Raw genomic sequence first — 24,945 nt, forward strand, 5'->3', positions numbered from 1 at the left:
CGTCGGGCACCTGCCACGTGATGGCCATCAGCAGGAGTCCGTGCTCCGTGGGAGCTCCCAGGAGGCAGGAACAGCCCAGAGAGCACACTGCCCGCAGTCAACCCCTTGAGGCTCGGGCTGTAGGAGGAGTGCGGGCCTCCGGGAGGGGGCCACCCTTCAGGTCTACATGCCCCCCAGGGGGCCTCTGCACAGGGGACGGCCAGCTCTGGCCACCACATGGGACCTACCCCAGAATGACTGAACGTTTCATCAGAAGTCATCTCAGGGGAGCAGCTCACCTCTCACGAGCACACCAACATCACAACCACCTGCAGAACAACCATCCACGGAGAAGACCAAACCCTACCAGAAAAGATCTTCTACAGCTGAAGACGTAAAGAAGGAACCACGACGACGCGACACTAGGAGTCCCTCACCCCCAGGTGGGCGACCCACACGCTGGAGAGTGACGACCCTGCAGAGGTTCACCCCCGAGGGGTGAGAGCCCTAAGCCCACGTCGGGCTCCCCAGCCCGGGGGTCTGGCAGCGGGAGCCCCCAGAGCATCTGGCTGTGAAGACAGTGGGGCTTGACTGCAGGGGCCCCACAGGACCGGGGAGCAAAGACCCCACTCCTAAAGGGCCGCACAAAACCTCACACGCACCAGGACCCAGTGCAGAAGCAGTATTTGATGGGAGCCTGGGCCAGACCTACCTGCTGTTCTTGGAGGGTCTCCTGCAGAGGTGGGGGGCGGCTGAGGCTCACCCTGGGGACACAGATGCCGGTGGCAGATACACTGGGGGACATTCGGCTCATGAACACAGCTGCTGCTGCTGGTGCTGGGCTGACATCTTGGCCTGTGAGCGCCAAGACCAAGCACCACCCAACAGCCTGCAGGCCCAGTGCTGGGAGCCTTGGGCCAAACAGCCCCCTGGGCGGTGACAGAGCCCCACGCGTCAGCTGACAGGCTGCCTCGGGACCTGCTGAGCTCACAGCCACCTGGGACACGGCGCAGCTCCACCCACCAGTGGGCAGGCAGCGGCCCTGCCCTCCAGGGAGCCTGCTCAGGCCGCTAGACCAGCCTTGCCCAGCAGGGGGCAGACACCAGACCAAGAAAACCACAGCGCTAAAACTGGACGACTGTTGTGTAAAACAATGAAATTACAGTAAGTCCCCTACATACAAACCTTCCAGTTGCGAACGAAATACGCGTTCCATCAACGTCAGGCGCGAGTGAAATGGCAGCTCGCCCTCCGTCTCCTGTTGCTGACGATCCTTCAGCTCTACCGTCTCCCACCTCCTCTCCCTCCTCAGTCAGTAACTCTTCCTGCCTGTTCACTCCATGCCAGCCCTTGTATCCCAGGTGTTGTACTACTGTACTTTTCAAGGTACTGTACTGTAAGATTAAAAACGCTTTATTTTTTGTGTTTATGTATTATTTGTGTGAAAAGCATTATAACCCCATTACAGTACAGTACTACATAGCCCACTGTGTTAGCTGGTACCTAGGCTAACTTTGTTGGACTTACAAACAAACTGGACTTACGAACACACTCTCGGAACAGAACTCATTCCTATGTAGGGGACTTACTTTAGAACATCCTCTAACACCATACACAAAAATACACAAAATAAACTCAAAATGGATTAAAGACCTAAATGTAAAGCTGGATACTATGAAACTCTTACAGGAAAACATAGGCAGAACACTGACATACATCGCAGCAAGATCTCTCGCAATCCGTCTCCTAGAGTAATAGAAATAAAAACGAAAGTAAACAAATGGGACCTAAATAAACTTAAAAGCTTTTGCACAGCAAAGGAAACCATAAACAAAATGAAAAGACAACCCACAGAATGTGAGAAAATACCGGCAAACACAGCAACCGACAAGGGATTAATCTCCAAAACATATCAGTTCATGCAGTTCAATATCAAAAAACCAAACAACCCCATCAAAAAATGGGCAAATGATCTAGATAGACATTTCTGCAAAGAAGACATACAGATGGCCAACAAACACGTGAAAAGATGCTCAACATCGCTCATTATTAGAGAAATGCAAATCAGAACTACAATGAGGTATCACCTCACACCCATCAGAATGGCCACCATCAAGAAGTAGGAATAACAAATGCTGGAGAGGGTGTGGAGAAAGGGAACCCTCCTACACTGTTGGTGGGAATGTGAATTGATACAGCCACTATGGAGAACAGTATGGAGGTTCCTTAAAAAACTAAAAATAGAACTACCATATGACCCAGCAATCCCACTCTTGGGCATATATCCGGAGAAGACCATAATTTGAAAAGATACATGCACCCCAGTGTTCACTGCAGCACTGTTTACAATAGCCAGGACATGGAAACAACCTAAATGTCCATCAACAGAGGAATGGATAAAAAAGATGTGGTACATATATGTCATGGAGTATTGCTCAGCCATAAAAAAGAATGAAATAGTGCCATCTGCAGCAACATGGATGGACCCAGAGATTATCATACTAAGTAAATCAGACAAAGACAAATACCATATAATATCACTTATGTGTGAAATCTAAAACAAAAAGAGATACAAATGAACTTATTTACGAAACAGACACACAGAATTAGAAAACAAACTTATGGTTACCAAAGGGGAAGCGTGGGGGCAGAGGAGAGAGAAATTAAGAGTTTGGGATGAACATGTACACACCACTATATATCTAAAATAGATAATCAACAAGGACCTACTGTAGAGCACAGGGAACTCTACTCAACATTCCTTAATAACCTATGTGGGCAAAGAATCTGAGAAACAGTGTATGTATGTATATGTATAACTGAATCACTTAGCTGTACACCTGAAACTAACACATTATAAATCAGCTATACTCCAATATAAAATAAAAATTAAATTAAAAAAAAGAAAAGAAAAGAAAACCACAGTCCTGCAGCTTGTGGACCCAGCACGCCCAGAACAGGCCAGATCCACCCTGGGACCAGCTAGGCCCCGGCCCTGCCCACTAGCAGGTCACCGCAAGCTTCAGGACACCCTGGACCCCAGACCCAACTGTGTCAGGAACCGCCCCCCCACCAGCCATCCAACACCAGCTCTGGGACCCCTGAGCCCTGCAGCCAGACTCCAGGACCCGGCTCTGCCTGCCAGTAGACCAGCACTAACCCCAGGACCTGGCTTCACCCGCCCGTGGGTGGGCAACATCCCAGGGTCTTCTGGACCCCAGCTCTGCCCACCAGTGAGCCAGCACTAGCCTGGGGTCCCCTAGGATTCCACAACCCGCCGCGTCGTGACCAGACCCCACTAACCAGCAGCCAGCGGCATCCACACCAGGCAAGGCCTGGCAACCAGCCAGGCCAGGGGCCGACCAGGCCCACCAGACGCCCCACGCAGTCAGCCCCCTGCCACAGAAGGGCTCACGCAGCCCTCTTGGGGGCACCCCTAGAGCACGTAGCTTGGGGGACAAGAGGAGAGAGCACTGCTGGGACACACAGGACGTCTCCTCCAGAGGCCCCCTGTCCAAGGTGGAGAAACGTTAACTAAGAGACATAAAATACAAAGAGCAACTCCGACACACCGAGGCGGCAGACGAACACGTTCCAGACGAAGGAAAAGATAAAGCCCAGAAGGAGAACTAAGTGACGTGGAGATGGGCGACCTGCCCAGGGAAGAGGCCAGAGCAGTGATCCGCAGGATGGTCCAAGAACTCGGGAGGAGAACGATGCCCAGAAAGAGTGAGGATTTCAAGCCAGCAACAGCAGAACAATAAACCCAAGGGGGCCCTTGGAGGTGCAGCCTGGATGAGGGCACAGGCGCCCACCAAGAAGTGGGACCTGCACCTATAACCCCAGTTCCAGGCTCCAGCCTGGCCCAGAGAGAGCACTGGTCCCCCACCCCCTCCCTCCCTGGACAGATTTACCAGGGACCCCTGGAAACCACACAGAGGTCTGACGCGAGGACCCAGATCCCACAGCTCAGCTCTGGTGGGGGGGACAGGGCTACTACCGAGGGTCCACAGAACACGGTCGAGTCAGACGGCAGTGGCTGTGCTGCAGGAGGGGTGGCGGGGGCCAGGGAGTGGGTAGCTCCACACAGGGTGGTGGGAAGGGGCTCCAGAGAGAGGCTGGCGTGTGGCCACGGGCCCAGGGCCTGCAGGCTTGGGAGGGCCGTGGCCGCCTCTGCGTGAGATGGGACCACGAGGGTTGGAGTGGGAAGGGCCACCGCATGACTCACTGAACACCCGCTCTGGTCGCTATGCGGGAAAAGACCAACGGGACACAAGTGGGGAGGTGGGGCATCCGGCGGAGGCTGCTGTGGCCCCCAGCAGGAGGGGACAGTGACTGCCGTGGGGCCAGAGGGAGATGGTCTGCCTGGACAGACAGGCATCCAACAGCCTCTGCTTCTGGGTCAGGCGCAGGGGGGGCGGAGGGAGGGAGGGGTGCAGGCACCTGCCCGAGCTGGGGTCTCCGGCGCTCAGGTGGGCGAGGCAGAGGTGCAGCCCCGGGGGCGGAGGGTCAGCCGAGAAGCCCAGAACTGGTATCGGGGGACCGGCCCAGACCCCCAGTGCAGCCTCGCAAGGGCCGCTGGTCTCTCCACAAGGGACGCTGCAGAGTCAGATCACACAGACCGACGACACCATCAGAAAACGTGGTTTATTAGGGTTAGCTGTGGCAGACGGTGGTGCTTCAACAGTTCTAAACTGATACACGGGTCCCCACTAACAGCTTACGTGGAGGGAGGTGGCTGAGCGGCAGCGACGACAATAACCAGTAAATTGCTTAGAAAAATCACTGTGATCCTAACAGGTGGAGGTCAGCAGCTGGGGAAGGAAAGAGCAGGAGGCGGGGCCCTGCAGGGGGTTTCCAGAGCATCTTTCAGAGCTCTCGTCACAAGCCCCAGGGCCCCCAAGAGCCAAGGGGAAGCTGGGGTCACCACCCCCATCCCGGCAAAGGAATGGGCCCTGGTGGGGGTGGGATCTCCAGTGGCTGCAGGTGGCATCTTTCCCTAGAGATTTTTCCAGCTGTGGAGCACCACACGTCGTGTGGCCCAGCACGGCCTCTGAGTTACGGGGCGGCCCCGAGTTCACAGGCGTGCTTGCGCCCAGTGTCCCGAGCAGTATGTCCGTCCTCCCGGGCATGGTTTGGACAGGCTGCATGTCCAGGGCCCCTCTGTGGCCTCTGTCCTGTCACCTCGAGGGCAGGCCGCGTGTGACCTCGCTTCCTTTCCAAACCCAGCTCCCCTGCACCACGGCGATGGCATGGCGGTGGCGCTCCAGGTATCAGCACGGAGCCGCCAACACGGAGGGTGACCCCAATTCAAGACTTGCTCGGTGCAGCAAGGACGGGAAGGTGCTCCCCGGGGGCCTCCAGACGCTGCTACCTGCACCCGACTCAGCAGGTGGACGCACCCTGTGCCCCCTCCCAGATGAGGAAACAGTCCTGGTTTCAAATAACTTTTTTCTTTTAAATATGGGCGATTCTTTAACCAGATCTGTAAAGGTGACTGAATATGCCTCTATAAGAGCTTTCAAATAAATAAATTCATGCATCGAAAGATTACTGGTCAAACCACGTGTCTGGTATTTAGTTTGGGATGTGGCCTTGCCATGGCATGCTTCGGGGGGCGGGGGCTGTGACCTGCGGGCAGGACGGCTGGGCGTCTGGGGTTTGTGGGTGGAGTTTCTGCCGTTCCTTAGCCCGAGAGCAGGAACTTTCTCACGGTTGCCCAGCTGGGCAGGTGGGGCCGACCTCTCTTTGCATTTTCTACATGTTTTTCTCCTCCATAGAGAAGCCAGAGAAATAAGATGTGGCGATGAAGCCGCTCTCTGTGGGGACCCAGGCGCCGTCCCCCGGGGGTGGGTGCCTGGGCGCCTCTCCCCCCCAAGGGGCAGGAGCAGCAGGACACGCACCAAGGCCCCCGCCGGCTGACCGTCGCTGGGGGTGAGCAGCTCGGGGGCCCTTGGAGGTGGACCCAGAACCAGACCTGGAAGAACAGGGCACACGTGGGGCATCAGCTCCCACCGCTGGAGGAGGAGGAGGGGGAGTGGGGAGCCCTAGGCTCCAGCCTCTGCGTCAGGCAGGGAAGCCTTGGGGTGGCGGGACCGCACCTCCCCCAGGGTTCCCCGCCCCGGCAGCTCCATCCCCACCACGGCCACATGTGCAGGTGGGGCCTCAAGACCTGACAGCGAGTCCCATTTCAAAGTCAAAGTACGCCCTGGGTGGGTGGTGACCCTGTTTACTTCTGTCACAACTGAGGGCCAAGGGGTGGGGGGCCGTGGGTCTGGCACCGAGAGAAAGGCAGCGGGGCTGCTGTGGCCTCAGGCCTGCAGCCATGGGCAGGGCCACCGCGTGGGGAGCTTCTCCGGCCACCAGAGGTAGCTGTGCTGCCAGCACCGAGGCTCCCAGGGCGGCTGTGGCCTGGCAGGCGGGAACTGGGACAGGCCTGTCCCGCACGGGGCTCCTAGGCCCGCCCCCCGGGGCTGCACAGGGCCGTGGGGCACCCGTGCCTTCCAGGCCCCTGGCTCCCACCCCCGACCCGGCTCTGCTTCAGAGCAGACGCTGTACACACAAGGCACTCCATCTCCAACACAACCGCCCCAGGTAACATAGTCAGCGACGAACAGCCGCCCTGACGTGCCCCGCGGTGGGAAGGGGGTGAGGATGCCTCTTCTGGGCCAAGCGCCACCTGCCCCACAGCCCACCCCGGGCTCCCGGTGGACAGGGAGCTGACGCAGGTCACGGGTGGACATGTGCTGAGGAAGTGCAGGCATGTTCTGGGCCGCGGCGGCACAAGAGTCTGCCGGGGAAGTGGATGCCGCCCCGCATCCGGCGGCCAGAGGGGGGCCCCAGCCGAGGCAGTGAGGGCGGAGCGCGGGGTGGCGGGAGGGGACCCCTCCAGGTATTGCAGTGGGGGTCCTGGGACCCTGCGGAGCGGGAGAGGCAGGGCAGGGCTCTGCGGCCTAAGGCCTTCCAGCACATTCTCTGGGAAGCATCGTGACCTCCTATGTTTGCATAAAGCGTCCACCACTTAAGGCAGATCCAGTGGCGGATGGCCTGATGTGCGACAAAACTGTCTTTTTTCTTTTTTTTTTAGTAAATTGTGCTAGGGATTCCTCCAATTTGTGGTTTTTGTTTGTTTGTTAGCAAAGCCACATCTAAGAAGCCAGCTCCCGCCCTTCCTCTGCCTGCTTCCCCGACTGTGGCCCGACGGCTGGCCAGGCACTCAGGGCGGGGACCCCGTTCCTGCCGCCGCAGTCCTTTGAGAGACCCACGTGTTTATCTCACGGAAGACGGAGCTGGTCACTTCAGGAAGCTCTTTGTGGAGGACGTGGTAGGCACCTTCGTAAATCTGCAATTAGGAAAGACAGGAAGTCACGGCTACCGCGAGTGACACGTGCGGGCAAGGCGGCCGGGCAGTGGATGGGGAGGACACCCTCTCCACGCACCCACGCCTGGTCAGCAGGTGGTGCTGCAAACAGCTGGAAAGGTCCCAACATGTTCATCAGGTCCTTTCTTGAACCACTGTCCCCTCTCCACGCCACTCCCCCTCCAGCCTTGCCCCACCTGCGCCCCCTCTCCTCCCGTGGGACCCCAGCCTGCCCGGCCGACCCTCACTCCCACCCACCCACGGCGGTGGTCCTGACACCAGCTCCACAGCCCTCACATCGCAGTGGCCGGGGATCACTTTCACTCTCGTAGGATTTGGCTTCTCAGCATCATTCAAAAGCTGACCAGGGTAACCTTCTAGAAACACCTTCCTCCGTGGTTCCCACAGCCCTCGACCCTCCTGGTCTTCTTCCCGCCTCTCGGTCAAGGCTGCCGCATGCCGCCCTCCTGAGCTGCAGGCTGGTGCGGCCGAGGCGGGGTCGGGCCTCTTTCTCCCCCCTCTCCCCAGGAGCCCCGTCAGGCCCCTGGCTGTAAAAGCCACCCGTGTGCTGATGACTCAGAATCTGCATCTCCAGCCAGACCTCCCCTGAACTTCCCATGTGTGTAACCACCTGCCTACCTGCCATTTCAGCCATTTCTAACAGCTATCTCCAAGTTTGCTGGTTTGTTTTTTAAGCTGTAGTACAAATCATGTAACATGAAATTTACCACCTTAACCACGTCTTGAGTGTCCGGCTCAGGGGTGCTAAGTACCTCTGCACGCGGTGCCATATCCTCATCCTGCACAACTGAACCCTGTCCCCGTTACAGCGCCCTCCTCCCAGCCCTTGGAAACACCACCCTACTTTCTTTTCTTTTTCCTTTTCCGGCTGCGCCACTCGGCTTCTGAGATCTTAGTTCCCTGCCCAGGGCCCCGGCAGTGAAAGTGTGGAGCCCTAACCATTGGACCACCGGTGAAGTCCCCCTACTTTCTATGCGCTTTGAATGCTTTGCGTATGTCGTGTGCGTGGAATCACGCACTATTTGGCCTTCTGTGACCGGCTCATTTCGCTGAGCACAGCCTCCTCCAGGCTCATCCGTGTGGCAGCAGGTGTCAGAACTTCCCCCCCTTTTCGAGGTTGGAAAACACCCCCTTGCCTGGTAGGACCACCTCCCCTCAGCGGGCACTGGGGCTGCATCCACCTCTTGGCCGCCGTGAACATGGGGTGGAAATATCTCTTCGAGACCCTAATTTCAATTCTTTTTCTGAATTTCAACTCCCTCTCGGGTGTGCCAACGTGGGACTTGCGGCCGGGACCGCCTCCCGCCGTGATGGGAGCGGCTGTCCTTCCCCGCCTTCCTCCTGCTGTTTGCCTGGGCCTCCCGCTGGCAGGGGTGTTGGGCCAGGGGCTGCCACTCTTAGCCGCGACGGGCGGGGCGCTGGACAGTGCAGACGCGTGAGAGCCTCTGTAGCACAGCACGCTGGGGCAAGCGGTGCAGCGGGCTCGGGGCAGAGAGCTGAGCGCCAGTGCCGGCACCCACGCGGCAGGTGTGGCACCTGCGGGGAGCTGCTCGCGTTCCCTATAACCTAGCGGGAGGTGGCCCTCGCCCGGGGCGGCCACGCGGCCGTGCCCAAGCCGGGGTGGCACTGTCCAGGGACACGTCTGTTCACGCGTGTGCCCTGGGGCGGCGGTCTGCCCAGCCGACCACGCAGAGCCACCTTCAGGCTCCGCTGCCACTTGGCAGGGACACAGCCGGTGCCCCTGCTCTCTCCCCACCCTCCAGCCAGGGGTCTTCCCGGTTCAGCCAGACACCCGGGAACAGCACCACCTGAAACAGCCTTTTCCGTCCTGTTGTGCCTGACACGCCTAACGCCCTCTGAGGAAGAAGACCTCTTCTGCCCGGAGGCCAGTTGCGGTTCTTTTCTTGACCGGATGAACCATCAGCTAATGGCTCTCAAGCTCCCACGGAATCAACAGACACCTCGTGCTCCTGGGACGTGCCTCCCCGGGGGCCAGGCCAGCCCTAAACCAAGGGTCCGGGCAGGTGCCCTAGAGGGACAGCGCCCTCCCCGCCCCAGGGACGGGGGGCGGCTGCTCACCTTGAGCGTCTTGTCCTGGCTCCTGGCGGACTCCATGAGCAGGTAGGCGCCCCTGCTATCACACAGGCGGTCGGCAGAGCCCTGCAGCAGCAGGAAGGGCAGGGTCAGCTTGGGCAGCGCCCGCTCCACCCTCGAGACGGCGTTGAGCAGCTGGATGCCGAAGCACACTTTCAGCCCCGCCCGGCAGATGAGGGGGTCCGTGTTGTAGATGTCCACCTGCGGGAGGAGAGAAGCTGGAGTCCGTCAGTCCCTCCCGGTCCCTCCTGCTCTGGCTCTGAAGAGCCGACCCCGGCAGTGGGCCTGGCATGGGGACCCCCGGTCAGTCCGGCCACGCTGCCCCTGCTTCCAGCCTGCTCTGTGACACCCCATGCACGTCTGTGCCCTGGGACGGTTTCAGCATCAATCTGTGGGTTTTTTCACGTGAGCAGCATCATATGTTCGCTTTGATGAGTTCACACAGGAATAGCTCGGAAGATGTTTTGGTGTCAGTCTGAGCGGATTCTGTTTTCTCTAAGTCTGTCTGTCCTGACACAGTGTCCCCTGGTTGAAGAGGGTGAGGGGCACCCACGACTGCCGAGGCACAGGGCTGTCTGTGCAGGAACGAGGCCAGGGAAAGGCTTGGGCAGGACACCCCTGCGGGCGTCAGGGCGTGGCTCCAGCAGGCTGCCTGCCGTCCCCCTGCGCCCGTGGACGGGGCTGCCCCTCTGCCGGACGTGCGCAGCGGCCGGGCCCGCCCTCCTCAGCCATCAGCCTGCCGCTGAGAATCTGACCATGGCCTTTGTGGGGCTACCCGGGCCCCGTCCTTGGCTTTCTGGCTTCACTCCTCTTGCCCCAAGGGGACAGTGAGTGGCCTGCTTGCTGTGAGCTGAGACGGGACACATGCCCACAGAACTCTCTGGACCAGGTCGGGGCCATGACACCTCTTCCCTCACCTCTCTTTTCAGGAGCTGCGTGGCGTCAGGAGGGGTGAGGGAACGGAGGGTCAGCTGCCCGCGAGGAGGCCTGAGTGTCCACTGTGCCTCCATCTGACTCTCGGGCGGGGGCCGCGTCTCCCTGTGACGACCCCCCGCAGGGCCTCATCCAGGGTCCCGGATCCACTTGGAGAGGGACAGGCTGTCCCAGGTCCCCCCCACCACCCCGATTCTTCCGGAGCAGGGGAGCCAGACCACTTGGGAAAAGGCACGCGAGATGAAGGAGCCCCTGCCTGCAGCAGAGACGGCGGGCCTCCCTTGGGGCTGGGCCACCAGTCTGGGGGCCAAGAACACGGGAGCGGCAGGGGCTCCTTCAGGGTCTGCAAGCAGGGCTGCTCAGGAAGAGGCGGCGGGGCCAGAGAGCCCTGGTTTCCGGGTGTCCCTGTGAACAAGCGCCCAGGGCCCGGGCCCACGAGGCCACCTCCTTCCTGAGCGGCTTGGCGCCTGTGCTGCTGACCGGCCGTGAAGCCCCCGGGAGCCAGCTCTGGGCTAACTGCTCTGACAACCCAGGTGGCTTCCCACTCTCGGCTCTTTTTCCATGTCTGGAGCACGTAGGCGCTGTGCACACAGTGGTCCATTCTAGACCTGGGAGGAGCCGCCAGCTGTGTCGGGGAAAGGGCACCGCACGGGGGCAGAGGGGCTGCCGGAAGGCAGGGCAGGGACCGCCTCCTCTCAGGGAACTGGCCCGGCCCAACCCCAGGGCCTTTGCTTTCTGAGGGCCTAAGACCTAAATCCGCCAAAAGTTCTCCTAGTGGGGGAGGCTCGCGTCCTGTCCCCCAGGCAGGAGACGGACAGCCTTCTCCCTCCCAGCCCACGCCAGGCCCAGAACACCCGTCAGCGGCCTGAACCCATTCAAAACCGAAGACCAAACAGTCAGTGCCCAAAGATCACTTACTGTGGGATTCCATCTCCATGACATTCTTAAAGGGACAAATCGGGGGCTTCCCTGGTGGCGCAGTGGTTGAGAATCTGCCTGCCACTGCGTGGGACACGGGTTCGTGCCGCGGTCTGGGAAGATCCCACATGCCGCGGAGCAACCAAGCCCGTGTGCCACGGCCGCTGACCCTGTGCGTCACAACTATTGAAGCCCGCGAGCCTAGAGCCCGCGCACCACAACAAAGAGTAGCCCCCGCTCACCACAACTAGAGAAAGCCCACACGCAGCAACGAAGACCCAACACAGCCAAAAATAAAATAAATAAATTTATATTTTAAAAAAAGGACAAATCAGAGAAATGTAGACCAGACTAGTGGTGGTCAGGCTTGAGGGCATGGGGCTACAAGATGGCAACATGGGGTCTTTGTGGGGACGTCCTGACTCACACCTGAGGGTATCCTGGCCGCCATAACCCTGTGGTTTGGCAAGATGTCAGCTCTGGGGCAAACTGGGCAAGGCACACAGCCCCTCTGAGTTATTTCTCACAACTGCACATGAATCAGAAGTCTCAAAGCACAAGTTCAGTTAAAAGCACAACAAGGACTCGATCTCTGGCGATCTCTCTTGCCCCCTGCCCCCCATTTCTGGAGCACAGCCACGAACACGTCAGCTGGAGGCTGTGGACCTGGGTCCAAGCCAGGGCATCTTTGCTCCAGGTGACCAACCTCTGGGGGGGTGTCCACCGGCTGAGACGTGAAGTCTTTTCTCTTGGGGGGAAACCCTGTGAGGAAGACCACCCAGCCCCGACGTTCCCCAGCTGTGTGATGTGGGCAAGGCTCTTCTCTCTGGAATGCCGTTTGCTGATGTGTGAAATGGGGGTGACGGTGGTCATGCCCCGGAGGACGCCGGGCGTCTGGATGGGATGTGCACCCTGGGGCCCAGGCTGGGTCTGCCCCACAGCAAGGCTAATGCCGTGCGGCTGCCTGACCCCAGCGCAGGGCAGTGAGGTGGGGTGTCAGGCTCCTCGGCCTGGGTTTCCCATCGAGGAAGGGTCCTCTTCTGAGCACCAGCCTCTTCTGGCACCTTCCCTGTCGAGGGGTCTGAGGGCTCTCGGCAAGGTTGACTTGACAGCTGGGAACAAGCCAACTGGGGCGCCTGCCTTTTTTTTTTTTTTTTTTTGTGGTACGCGTGCCTCTCACTGCTGTGGCCTCTCCCGTTGAGGAGCACAGGCTCCGGACGCGCAGGCTCAGCGGCCATGGCTCACGGGCCCAGCCGCTCCGCGGCACGTGGGATCCTCCCGGACCGGGGCACGAACCTGTGTCCCCTGCATCGGCAGGCGGACTCTCAACCACTGCGCCACCAGGGAAGCCCACGCCTGCCTTTTGAAAAAGCTTTGCCCTGAAGCACGGGAAGCAACCCACAGTGGGGAGCGTTCTTAAACTTCTGGTTGAGCAAAATCCAGGAATCACCCCCCACCCCCACCCAGCCAGATCTCTTGACCTCTTTTTTGAAAAGCTGTTCTGGGATGGACTCAAAATGAGATTTTTAATTAGAACAGTATTAGAAATAACTAGCCCTGAGCCCTCACCTCTGTGCCAGGTGCCATGCTGAGTGCTTTACATGTACTTGCTCCTTGAGTCTCCGCAGGACCCCTACGCAGGGACTGTCATTATTATCCATTTTACACATGAGGAGACTGAGGCTCAGAGAGGCTGGGTGACTCACCCAATGTCACACAGCAAGTGAGGGACGGAGCCAGGATCAGAAGGAGGCTGTCGGGCCCCACCATCAGCGCTCCCAGCCGCTCACCACGCTGTGCTACATGTTTAGACAGGGGGAAGTCCAGGTGAGTCCTGCGGGCTCAAGCGGCCAGGGGGCGTGGAGGTGCAGGGAACCAGCACGCCCCAGAAGAGAAACGGGTGCGTCCCTGGTGAGGACTGTAGCGTGCTGCCACCCTCACGGCCTGCCACGGGGTGGGGGGCCTCTGAGCACAGGTGAGTGTCCTGCCCACGCGATTTCACACTTCCTCGAGAGGCCCAGCCCAGCAGGCCTAACCTCCTGCGTTCCCTTCCAGACACCTACAGACATGTCTGCAGATGGTCTTCCTGACCCTCCTTCCAGCCCATCCCCTCCCTCTGTCTATGGCAACCTCATCTTCCACCTGCTTCAGGGCCACCTGGGATTCCCATCTCCTTCCTCCACTGTTTCCACCTCTCTGCATTCATCCATTTTCACCCCAGGGAAATCAGAGAGCCTTCCCCGGCATACTGGAGAGAGCAGGACAACTCTACCCAAGTATCCTCTGGAGACAGAGGATATTGTACAAACAATATACCTGGATAAGGGGTTATTATCCAGACTATATAAAGAACTCCTACAACTCAACAGCAAACCTGATTAAAAAATGGACAAAGTACTTGAATAGACATTTCTCCAAAGAAGATATATCAATACAAACGGCCAATAAAGCATGTGAACAGATGCACAATATCACTCATCTTTAGGGAAATGCACATCAAAACCACCTGGCAACCCCTCTTCTAAGTATAAACCCGAAAGAATTGCAAGCAGGGTTTTGAAAAGATACTTGCGCAGCCCCGTTCACGGCAGTGTTAGTCACAAGAGCCGAGGAGCGGGGGCAGCCAGCGTCCAGAGGATGAGTTAACGGAACGTGGTCACACAGGCCACGGGGTGCTGTTCAGCCTTAAAGAGGAAGGAGATTCTGACACCTGCTGCCACACGCGTGAGCCCTGAGGACACTGTGCTCAGTGACATAAGCCGGTCATGAAAGGACAAACACTGTGAGGTCCCTCGAGGAGTCAGATTCACGGGGCGGGGGTGGGCGGGGCTGGGGAGCTGGCGTTCAGTGGGGAACAGTCTCAGTTTGGGAAGATGAGGAAGTTCTGAAGACGACGGTGGTGACGGACAAACAATGTGAATGCATTTATTCCCGCTGAGCTGTACACGTAAAGCTGCTGAAGATAGGGCAGATTTTACATTCTGTGTATTTTACCACAATACATCTTGAAATATTTAAAGTATATGTCCATATTGATATTTCATCTCTAAGCAAAGATAAAGCATGGCAGAGTACTTCCAATTGGTGAATTACAGGGAGGAGAATGCGGGTGTATGCTATACTACTAGGTCCACTTTTCTGTAGATTTGAAATTTCCCACAAGTAAAATTGGAGGGAAAGCTCCAGTTTGAATTATGGAAATTAACCTCTCCTCTCCCTGCAGTCTTGGCTTTCATGTCATTTTTATCCCCTTGTCAGGAGGAGCCACGCATTCCCTGGGCAGGTTTGGGGCAGGAGACCCCCGTGGTCAGACTGCCCTGTCTGGGGCTCGTATCGGGCTTGGCCAGTATCCCAAGCCTTGGCAAGTCAGTTGCATCCTATCCTCACGTAAATGGGCCTCCAACCGTCATCTCCCGGCCTGCTGCGAGGTCACCGGTGGTATCTCTGAGACTGTGGTGGGTGAGCCCTGCCCGGCCTGCAGCTGCTTTCTTGCTGGACCCGTGAAGGTACTTGGGAGAGAGGCTGAGCAGGGCCTGCAGGGCAGGGGGTGCCTCGTTTTATCTGGGGCCTGGCTGGCAGCTGGAACTGCCCCTGACAGTCTCTCCCACAGAGGCCCTGCCCTGGCTTTTCTGCTGCCATTACAGCCGCTGACCTCAGGGACCCGCCTCTCTCGAGCTCGGAGCTGTTTCTGCCAGAGTCCCGGTGGAAGGAGGGCTGGGAGGCAGGCGTAGATCAACGGACCCCTATGCAGGGCGCCAGCCTGAGCTCGGCCCGCTCACACGCTCACACGCTCCCCCGTCGGCCACCCCAGACGGAGGCCCACGCCAAGAGATGTTCCCATGGCTCCTTTTTTTTTTTTTAAGGCGTTGGTAAATTATCAGCTGCCCGAAATAGACAAGTCTTCTGTGGCGATATGAGCGATGAATGACGGCAAGTCACAGAATAAGATCAGCTAAGCAAGCAGGTTCTACTGGAGAGGGGCTCGTGGGAGGCCGTGTCCTGGGGCAGCATGGGACGCTCAGCCTATCTTTAGCCTTGGTTACGATGAGTCAGACGCCCCGGCATGGCCGAGCCTTCCCAGAGCTGGCAGGAGGTTCCCAGGGCCAAGGGCAGGTGGCCTCCCAGCCGTGTGGGCAGAAGACACGCAGGCCAACAGGGGAACAGTGGCCTGACCCCTGAGGCAGGCACACCGCCAATACTGGGTGGGGGTCCGGAGCGGAACCCACCACAGACATGAGAGGGAGCAGAGGTGGCCCCTTCTCAGCTCGCTGGGTGCCCGGAACGCACCATATGGCCGGCAGGCATGATGTACGCCAGCCAGGAGACGCTTGGAGGGCATCCCAGCACAGTTACAGAGAACAGAGACTCGGCTCTAGAAGACAAACTGCCCCAATATATAAACAGTGGACGTTCCCAGAAGAAGACCTGGACACGGGGCCAGAGGATGGGGCTTGGAAGGGAAGCAGGGCACCTGTCTGTGAGCGGTCGGACGGTCACCGATGGTGTGCAGGGGGCGTTAGGAGCTCCTCAGCACCTCCGCCTCACACCTCCCCCTCCGGCGGCCTTGGCCGGAGAACTATTTAGAACATTCAAGGCTTTTCAGAGTGGGAGGGATTCATCACATTCCGAAAAACCCGTGGTTGAGGGTGGAATGATTAGTATGTCAGTACAGTACGCCAATGTGCTGACTGGGGACTCTGTGTAGACAAACACAACAAAGGCCGAGCAGCCACTTGCTTGTTCCCAGGATTTCAGTTCCAGGAGCACTTCAGAACTAAGGCTCAAACATGAGAGACCTAGGCTCAAATCCTTACTTAGTAGCTGTGTGTCCCTGGATAAGTGACTTGCCCTCTCTGGGCCTAAGTTTCCACAAATGCAAATACTGATGTTAAGACTGACTTCCCGGAGCTGTGAACAGGCAGACGGAGGGCCGCGACACGGTGCACTGGGTGGGGTTAAGCCAACGCCAGGCATTTCTGCCTTTACTACTACATGCTGGGAGCCTGCGCCTCTGAGGGTTCGCTTCTGGGAAGTGAGGGTGTCATGCTGGCAGTCCTGGCTGCCACATCAAGCCCCAAACAAACGTCCTGCTTCCCCAGAGACACAGCCGACGTCTGAATCCTCCCGGGAGCCCGCCAGGCCCCCCGCATCCCAGCCTGCAGCCCCTTCCCCCAGGCCCTACTTCAGGAAGCTTGTGAAGCAAATGGTTCTTTTCTTCCTGAGGGTTTTATAGCTGCAGGACTCCAGGGGAAATGTCTCAGCTAAAGATGGGCCTTAAGACACCCGGTGTTGGATCTGGGAGGTGCCTTTTCTGAACACATTTTCCCCCTCGGCATTGCTATTTTTAAAGCTCAGCAGAATGTTGAAAGGGCGACTCAGAGAGAAGGCAGGAGAGGGGCTGATTCTCGATGCGGAGGACTGGAGGCTCCTGCTTCCTGTTTATTCTAGCCGGAGCCCACCCTCCGAGTCTTCCCAGCAGGGAAATTTATTAGTGCTTCTAAAGAATCATCGCGCTTACCCGACCTGTCAGAAACCTGATACAGGATGGTGTGCCACCATGGATGGGCGGGGAATGAGCACACAAGGGGAGCCTGCGTGCTGGATATTCACCCAGACTCTTCTGCTTTTTATAAGGTCTTCAATGAAATTTTCCATTATTTCAAAAAGGAGATAAAAGCTCTGAAATTTGCTACTTTCAAACTATGAGGGTTCGGAATCATTTCATTACCTTTCTCTTTCCTTCCTTTCTGCCCGCAGTAGTTTCAGGTGGTGAGATAAACAATTTGGATTTGCACCTCGATGTTTCCTCTCAAAGGGAGGTCCCTCCTCCAGCCCACTGCTGTCCTAGCACAGCTGCCACACAGATCAGTGGTTTTTCTGGAAACTGCACGTTTGAGCCAGAGCCATTATTTGGCTGCGGCAGGTGGAGGAGGCCCTGCCCACACGACTCGCCTCACAAGCGATCCTGCACGCAGAGCGTCGGTCTCCAGCCGCGGGGCTGTGTGGACCAGTAATTACAAAGCAGGAGAAAGAGCTTCATGCTTGTAAATACTCGCTGGGGGGGAGGCGTCCGAGTGAAGGCTTCGGATCCCAGCTCTGCCCCTGACTGGCTGTGTAACCTCGGACACATTATTTAACCTCCGAGCTTCGGTTTCCTCACCTCTGAAATGGGGTTAATGTTGATCTCACTCATGTCACGACTGGCTTCGGTCTTTCTGGGTCCTAACACTGTGCCTTCTCACCACACAGATCTGCCTTTTGGAATGAAAATCTTCTTCCTTTACTCAAATATTCTTGACCCTGGTGGGTCAAATTTGGCCCCAGGACATAGGTTTGGGAGTTACTGCTTTTAAAATTAGACTGGGGACTTCCCCGGCGGTCCAGCGGCTAAGACTCTGCACTCCCAGTGCAGGAGGGGGTGCAGGTTCGATCCCTGGTCAGGGAACTAGATCCCGGATGCCGCAACTAAAGATCCTGCATGCTGCAACTAAGACCTGGCACAGCCAAATAAATAAATATTTTTAAAAATAGATTAAATTAAAATTCAAATGGAATGTGGACGACTGGGCGGACTGGCCCACCTCAAGCTCCCCGCACAGGGCCCACACAAGCCAGATTCATAAACAGCTGGCCCTCCGAGGCCTGGGTTTTGACCCCAGATTGTGAATGTCCCTTCCTACACGTTAGGGATGATTCCCATTTAGTTGCTTGCTCTCTGAGTGGCTCAAAGGGCCAGGAGGCCAAATTTTATAATGAAGCCAGAGTCCGACGGCTCATGCCCCAAGGAAGCGGGGGAGGCCACTGGGATGCCGGGCACCTGCTCCACTTTCCAGGGTCTGTGGGCAGCCAGTGACTCCCTGGTTTCAAACTCCTGACACAAGATGGGCGGCTGAGGCAGGAGAGCAGCAGCGTGATGTGCTCAACCCTGAGGACCACCCCCCTTCCCGGTGCCCAGGGCGCCGCCTGTCCACTGGGTTGTTGCCCCCCAGATAGAGCGGCCCGGGGACCCACTGACCTAAGCTCTGAGGCCAGTCCCATCAGCGGGTGACCCCAGGCATGTGCCTGCATATGGCTGAGCCTCAGTCTGCTCCCCTGCGATACGGGAGCTGTGCACGGGTGAGCACGTGACACAAGCCTGGCACAGAGCATAAGGGTCCCGTCACAGGCAGGGGACAAGGTGCTGGCCCTTCACTAAGGGGGAGGGGCTTGGTTCACCGAGCAGCACCTTCGCAGGCCAACCCCGGGCTCTGTGTGGACCTGGCGTCAAGGTGCAGCGTCGTTCATGCTGAACCCTGGCGCCTGGTCCCAGAGGCGGTGACGGTGACATCGCACAACCCCCAGAGTATCTCCCCTGAGGCCGCCTCACCCTGCTTGCTACGCCTCCTGGGCTGCTTTTGCTTCTACAGAGGGCAGCGAGCTCTGCTTGAGGGCAGTAGCCCACCCCTGGCACAGCGGTGCCTCCTGACCTGCCCTCAGTTTACCCCTTGCCACTCACCTCTACACTGTGGCCGAAGCCAACTACCGACTCTTCTGCAAACAGGCTCTTCATGCCGAGATCTTCACCCCCGTGCTGTTCCCTCTGCCATGAACCCCCTTCCTCTGACCCCCCTCCAGCTCCCAGCCCAGTGGACGGGTGGCCTGGCCTGAATCCGTCCTTCCATCCTCGATCCTATCCAGCCCGCCCCCCAACAGACCTGCCCTTCTCTGCTCTCAGGCCATGAGGTTGGGTAGGGCTGACGCTGCCCGCTTTCCTGGACCAATAACCAGACTGTCAGCCAGTAAGAACCAGCCCTGAGACTTCTGTTGGGAAGAGGTGCTGCCTTTCCACTGCAGGTGCTCATGAAAGCTGCTGGTGGCCAGCTTTGCCTCCACTTGGGGAAAGTTTGGCTGGGAATGAGGCCAATCCAGGGGATACGAGAGGTGGGGAGAGAGAGGGTGAACAAGACTCTGAGCCCCTGGACCCAGCCGTGCCTGAAGCCTTCAGTTACACTCACTGGTAAATCCCTCTCTTTGCTCACACCACTTTGAGCTGGGTTTCTGTCACTTACAACCAAAAGAGACCTGGCTGGGCCTTCCCTGGTGGCGCAGTGGCTGAGAATCTGCCTGCTAATGCAGGGGACACGGGTTCGAGCCCTGGTCTGGGAGGATCCCACATGCCGCGGAGCAACTAGGCCCGTGAGCCACAACTACTGAGCCTGCGCGTCTGGAGCCTGTGCTCCCAACAAGAGAGGTCGCGATCGTGAGAGGCCCGCGCACCGCGATGAAGAGTGGTCCCCGCTCGCCGCAACTAGAGAAAGCCCTCTACGAAGACCCAACACAGCCAAAATAAATAAATAAATAAAGGGGAAAAAAAGAGTAAATCCTATTTAAAAAAAAAAGAGAGAGAGACACCTGGCTGAGACACACAGAGTTCCATCTGGTCAACTCCTCCGCACACGTGGGTACGGCCCAGGCAGCACCGCCACCCACTCCCTCCCACCCAGTCCTGAAGCCGGACAGCACCTCACAGGTCTTCAAGTCTCCGTCACCTCGCACAGAGCCTCGGCTGAAGAGCGCTCAACGGCCAAGGCGGAGCTAACGCCCGGATTCCCCCCCCCCGGCTGGTGCCTTCCCGCCCCGGCCGCCCCGGGTCTGCAGGAGACTCACCTCCGTCTTGTTCCGTGAGAGGGTGCTGCTGTCGATACGGCCCAGGGATGCGTTCGGCAGGACGAGGTTGAGGACTTTCGCAGCAAGGACCTAGGTGGGAGGGAAGCCAGGTGAGCGCAGCGCGACCCCCACCCAGCTGCCCTCAGGCCCAGCCCAGGAGAGGGACGCCCGGACTGGACCTCAGCCAGGCCTGGCCCCGGGCTGGGCACCCACGGGCCCTCCTCTCTCCGACCAGATGGCCTCACTGGTCTGGCTCTGGGCCGCTGTGGGCGAGCCGGGCGACGGGAGGCCGCGTGGTGACAGCCGGGCACATCTGGTGTTTGCTGCTCCCGATTCTGTGCAGTCACCCTCCCCCAGATCCCTCACGGGTCACGATGTTGAATGACGTGCAGGAGCTCCTGGCTGAGTGCGTGCGCACAAGCACCTCTCAGAGGACCTTGAGAACACACAGCAGGAGCAGCAGCACCCCGTCCCCCGAGATGAGGCAGGCCACGCTCTGGTCGGGAAGCACCTGCTGATCGCCTCGGGGCACCAACAGTCACTGGGCTGATCAGACACGGCGCCCAGGGAGACGTCAAGCTGACTGCTGCTTGTGCGGCCCCATGTGTGTGGGTGCAGAGCTGCACATCACAGAGCCTGTTCCCTTAGCTCCCCACGGGACCACTGTGTGCAAAGGCACCGGCACACGGTAGGTGCTTAACGCATATGCTCCTTGAACATGGTCCTGGCTCAGGTCCAGGCCTTCCCACCCCCTCCTGCTGGATCTGGTGTTTACCCAGGAAAAGCGTGAACCTGGATCTCACACGTCTGCCTGCAGAGGGGGGCTGTCCCCGTTTCTGGGCTGTGCAGACACCCGGGGATGAAAGATGCTATTTCAAAAGCGAGCTGAGAAACGCTGAAATTAGAATTGCACGGAAGGTGGAGAGCAGTGAATCCTCGGTCTGCGCGGAGGGCACGTGTCACAGAGCCGACAGGTGCTGCCTCTTGGCACCCTGCATCGGGGGAGGGCACACACATCCACTCAGTGACAACCCCTGGGTGTGCCGGGCACAGTCCCAGGCGCCCAGTCTTTTAATCTTGACACAAATGCTGCGAGGTGAGGGTTTACCCTCGTGTAACAGACAAGGACGCTGAGGCTCAGTGCCACTGCACACGGCCAGCCGGAAGCGGGCAGAGGCCTGGGACGCAGCTGCCCTTTCCCTTCCGGCAACAGCGGCCCAAGGGCAACATTATGAGGGAGAACGACGCGGATCCCAAAGCTTGTAAAGCTGATCCTGGACTTCCCGCTGTCCTCGACGCCCTGCCACGGCCTCCTGAAGGACACGCAGCCTCTCAGCTGACTCCACATGTGACCCTGCCAGGCCCAGGAGTCTGGGGAGGCCGTGTGTGATGCAACCAGACCCTGCTGCCCACTTTGGCCCGTCTGCCTGCCTCGTCCAGCACGGCCTCCTCAAGGACACGGCTCTTTCTCAGCAAGTAGCTTCCTACCCGCTCCCCGATCAGAGAGCTGAGAGCAGGACAAGGCCCAGGGACACACCGCCTGGGCACCTGCCCCACGGCAGGCGTGAAGGCAGAGACTGTACAGGGTCCAGTGCACTGTCCAAGCCGGGCACCGTTTCTGCGTGGACGAGGGCACGCTGCCAGCTGTTCGTGGAGGGTCAGACTCACCTTCACCCTTGCGGTCTCTGCTCCCACCATGGGCACCTCTCAACCCAAACATTCACACCCCAAAGTGCCAAGGCCTCTACCCCCAGGAAGAGACACTGACAGCTCAGGCTCCACGAGGATCAGGCCAGGCGGGCGGAGGCTCATGCCGTCCTCATTCTAGTTTCCCAGGGTGGGTGTGGGCACAAGGCAGCCAGGGGAGACGCTGCCTCCAGGAGAGGGCCACAGGGAAACCTGCCCTGCCCTCTGTCCCTGAGCAAGCGGTCTTCCCTGCATCACTAACAGGAACTCTGTGCAGCCATGGGAAGCTTCAAGAGCCTCACAGGAAAAAAAGAGGAAGAGAGCCGTTTCTGGACAAGCATTTGCTTCACGTAAGGAACAGTGCCAGGGTCTGGTCCCTGGAGGGACCAGACAGCGCCCAGCAGCTCACCTGCCCCTCACCTTCCCGTCCCGATGCAACCGCCAAGTTCCGGCGGGGACTCTCCTGCTGCAGCTCCGACAGCCTACAGCCCTGAGCCCCCGGTCTCCACAGGAACACGGCGCTTGCTTTTGAAGCCCTGTTCCCTGCAGCCCGCTGGTGCACTGGCAGCGGGCGTGGCCCCCATCAGGCCCTGTCCCCTCCTGATGTTCCATGACCCCTGCTCTACGTGTGGTCCTCAGAGCAGCAGCTGCCAGGGATCAGGCTCTGCATTTTCACGGGACCCCCCGGTGTTCGTGTGTGCCCTGAAGGTGGAGGGGCACACAGCCTGAGTCAGAGAAGCACCACCCTGAGAGGTGCTGCCTGACCTGGTCTGAGCTGTGGCCCAGGTGATGCAATGTCCCCGACCCCCACAGCGCAGGACCAGGGACACGGACACACCTGACGTGTAAGCCTCGCTTTCAAAGGAGCCACAGTGAGAGATCTTCACACCACCCTGACCCTCAGCTCTTGCTCTAAACCAGCAGAGTAAATTCTGGCCACATTTCCAACAAGACTCAACTGGGCAGAGACAAAGCTTTGATGGCAATAATGTCACAGCTAAACAACCAGGTGTTTCTTAGCCTTTTCCCCACAAAGACCAGAGAAGGAAAAGAGGCGGCCCGCGGGGAAGGATGCTTTGAACGGCTGCTCTAGACACTCACTGGCCCTGCTGCTCTTTTAGGGTTTGTCTATTTCATTAGCTTTTATATTAGAAAACTGAGCAGCGGGAGCGGTCAATCAAGGAAGACGAGGTTCAGGAGGGGTGCTGAGGTCACGTGGTGAGGAAGCGGGGGATCGGAAGAGCCCAGCAGACCCCACGCCCGAAAGAGCAATTTGTCCAGGTTGCTGCTGCTTCCTGACAGCAGGTCCCCCAGCGCCATCCATCGCGAGAGCCCCGCGCCTGTGTCCACGGGAAGAGGAGGAGTGGGGGGCGGTGGCTCACCCGAAAAGGAAGTGGAATGCAAGATATTATGGATTTTGATGCCATTTTGAGCAAGTGTTCGGAACTCTTTGGACAACCCTGCAGGGGCGGGGAGAGAGCCCTGGATCCAGCTCAGGAGAGGGGCGACCCCTGCCAGGTCCCCTGGAGGAGAGACCCCACCCTCATCGTGACTCCAACAGGCTAAGTCAGGTCTGTGCCACCACAGAGGTCCCAGTGACCGCAGCTCAACGGGGCCCCGGGGCACATCGCCTGAGGACAATTTGGGGGCCGAGACCCATGATGACTGACACACAGTCACTGGACCCCAGCCCTGGAAAGGGAAGGTAATGAAGTGGGGGAATCCTGGAGACTCAGAGCTGGGCAAAGCGGGATTCGAACTCTGGTTCTGAATCCGGAGAAGGGCTACGATCCTCAGTGTCTCCCCTTCTAAAATGGAGCAAATGAAGCGAAGTTGGAAGGGCTGCTAGGAGTTGCGTGACACCCAATTCCTCCAGCGCGCGTCCCTAACTGCCCTCTGGTTTCTGGCCCCAAGGAGAAGCTCCACCAACACTCCTTGGTTGACTGAACAAATGCCGCTGTCATTCAGGGTGGGGACCCCAGGAAGGAGGTGACCTGCAGAACCAGGGGACAGCTGGAGCCCCAAACTACCTCAGCTACAAAAGAGGATGACCCTCCCGGAAGTGGGGTCCACCCGCGACAAGCAAGCAGGCGGACGGTCACGTGTCCGTGGCCTGCCCTTGGGGCGCCCCTGGGTTAACTGCAGCCCCATCACTTTAAGTGCTAGTGACCTGCACAAATGCCTTTATTGATCCAAAAGGTTTTAATGGCTCCCGGAGATCATTTTTAAGCTTCTGCCACTAAAAGACTTGACACGAGGGAAGTAATTACACTCACTTTTATACAGCAGCTCAACAGGCTGACCCGTGCACAGGAGGTCAGAGGTTCAGGCCTCCGTGGGCGCAGGAGTGCATGGCTGGGACACAGCCCAGAGTTTCTGGGGTGGGGGAGAGTGCACGTCCCGGCAGACAACAGGAAGCCCGCGTGCCTTACAGACCTAACAACACACCCGGTGCCTCGCTGTTGCCAGATTCAGGGGCCAGTTTATGACCTAGCTAAGCCCTGACTCCTGAGTCTAACTTCACCTGAAGTTTGAATGAGTGGCCACTCCCCAGACCCCTTCCGTGTCCCTTCTCCACCCCCCGCTCCAGGGCCTTCCGGACTCCGGTGACTAAAAGCAGAAGAGTGACATTCAGATGGGAAGTGGGCTAGAGTTGATCCAGGGCAGTTTCGGGGTGAAGGGAGCATCCTGCCACGCCTGCCGCACGAGCCAGAGCTCACGCTGACCTTGAGCAAGACAATCAGCCTCATTTCCTCGTGTGTAAATGGGAACGGGGTGGTGACGGAGGGGAAATAAGATGGTACGTGTCTGGCATGAGTGCTGGGTACACAGCGGCCACTCAAGCCCCACCTGGCCAGGTGCTCTGGTTGGCGGGCGGGGCGGGGTGGTGGGGTGGTGGAGAAGCATCCGGAAGCACTGGGATGGCTCCCGCATCTCGGACCTGACCCCAGGGGACAACCTCCAGGCAACAGGCAGAGAAGGTCATTTAGAGGATTACCCTCTGAGCAGGCTGAGTCCCCGCCCTGACTCCAGGCAGAAATCCAGGGGGATGTTGGGGTTTTTCCCCAGAGAAAGGACTGGGTTAACCTGTAGCCCCTCCTGCGTGTCACCCCGGGACAAGGCCTGGCGAGCTCAGGGTGTGACAACTGTTCCCAAGAGTCCCCCTCTGTGCCCAGGGCTGGCTGCAGTGCTGCCGTGCCCAGAGCATGCCCGGGGGTGTGAGGCAATCCCCATGAAACCCCCCATTAACCACTGAGACCTGTTCTGACGCACAGGACTTCTGTTTCTAAATCTCTCCTGCTTCCAGC

At 58.5% G+C, this 24,945-nt stretch overlaps 1 protein-coding gene across 3 annotated transcripts in view; it reads right to left on the bottom strand.

The window, feature by feature from the left end:
* Positions 1–4,160: 4,160 nt before the first annotated feature.
* Positions 4,161–24,945, bottom strand: part of MGLL (monoglyceride lipase) — a 254,250-nt gene continuing 233,465 nt past the window's right edge. For all 3 annotated transcript variants that reach the window (XM_081246908.1, XM_081246909.1, XM_081246907.1), the window contains 3 exons: positions 19,952–20,041; positions 9,440–9,655; positions 4,161–7,321 (listed from right to left, as the gene is read on the bottom strand). In XM_081246908.1, the coding sequence (XP_081103034.1) occupies positions 7,196–7,321; positions 9,440–9,655; positions 19,952–20,041 (432 nt within the window). In that variant the 3' untranslated portion in view covers positions 4,161–7,195. The remainder of the gene's footprint in view (positions 7,322–9,439; positions 9,656–19,951; positions 20,042–24,945) is intronic.

This window comes from Mesoplodon bidens, assembly GCF_964165515.1.
Source record: "Mesoplodon bidens genome assembly, chromosome: 10".
Classification (NCBI taxonomy): Eukaryota; Metazoa; Chordata; class Mammalia; order Artiodactyla; family Ziphiidae; genus Mesoplodon; species Mesoplodon bidens.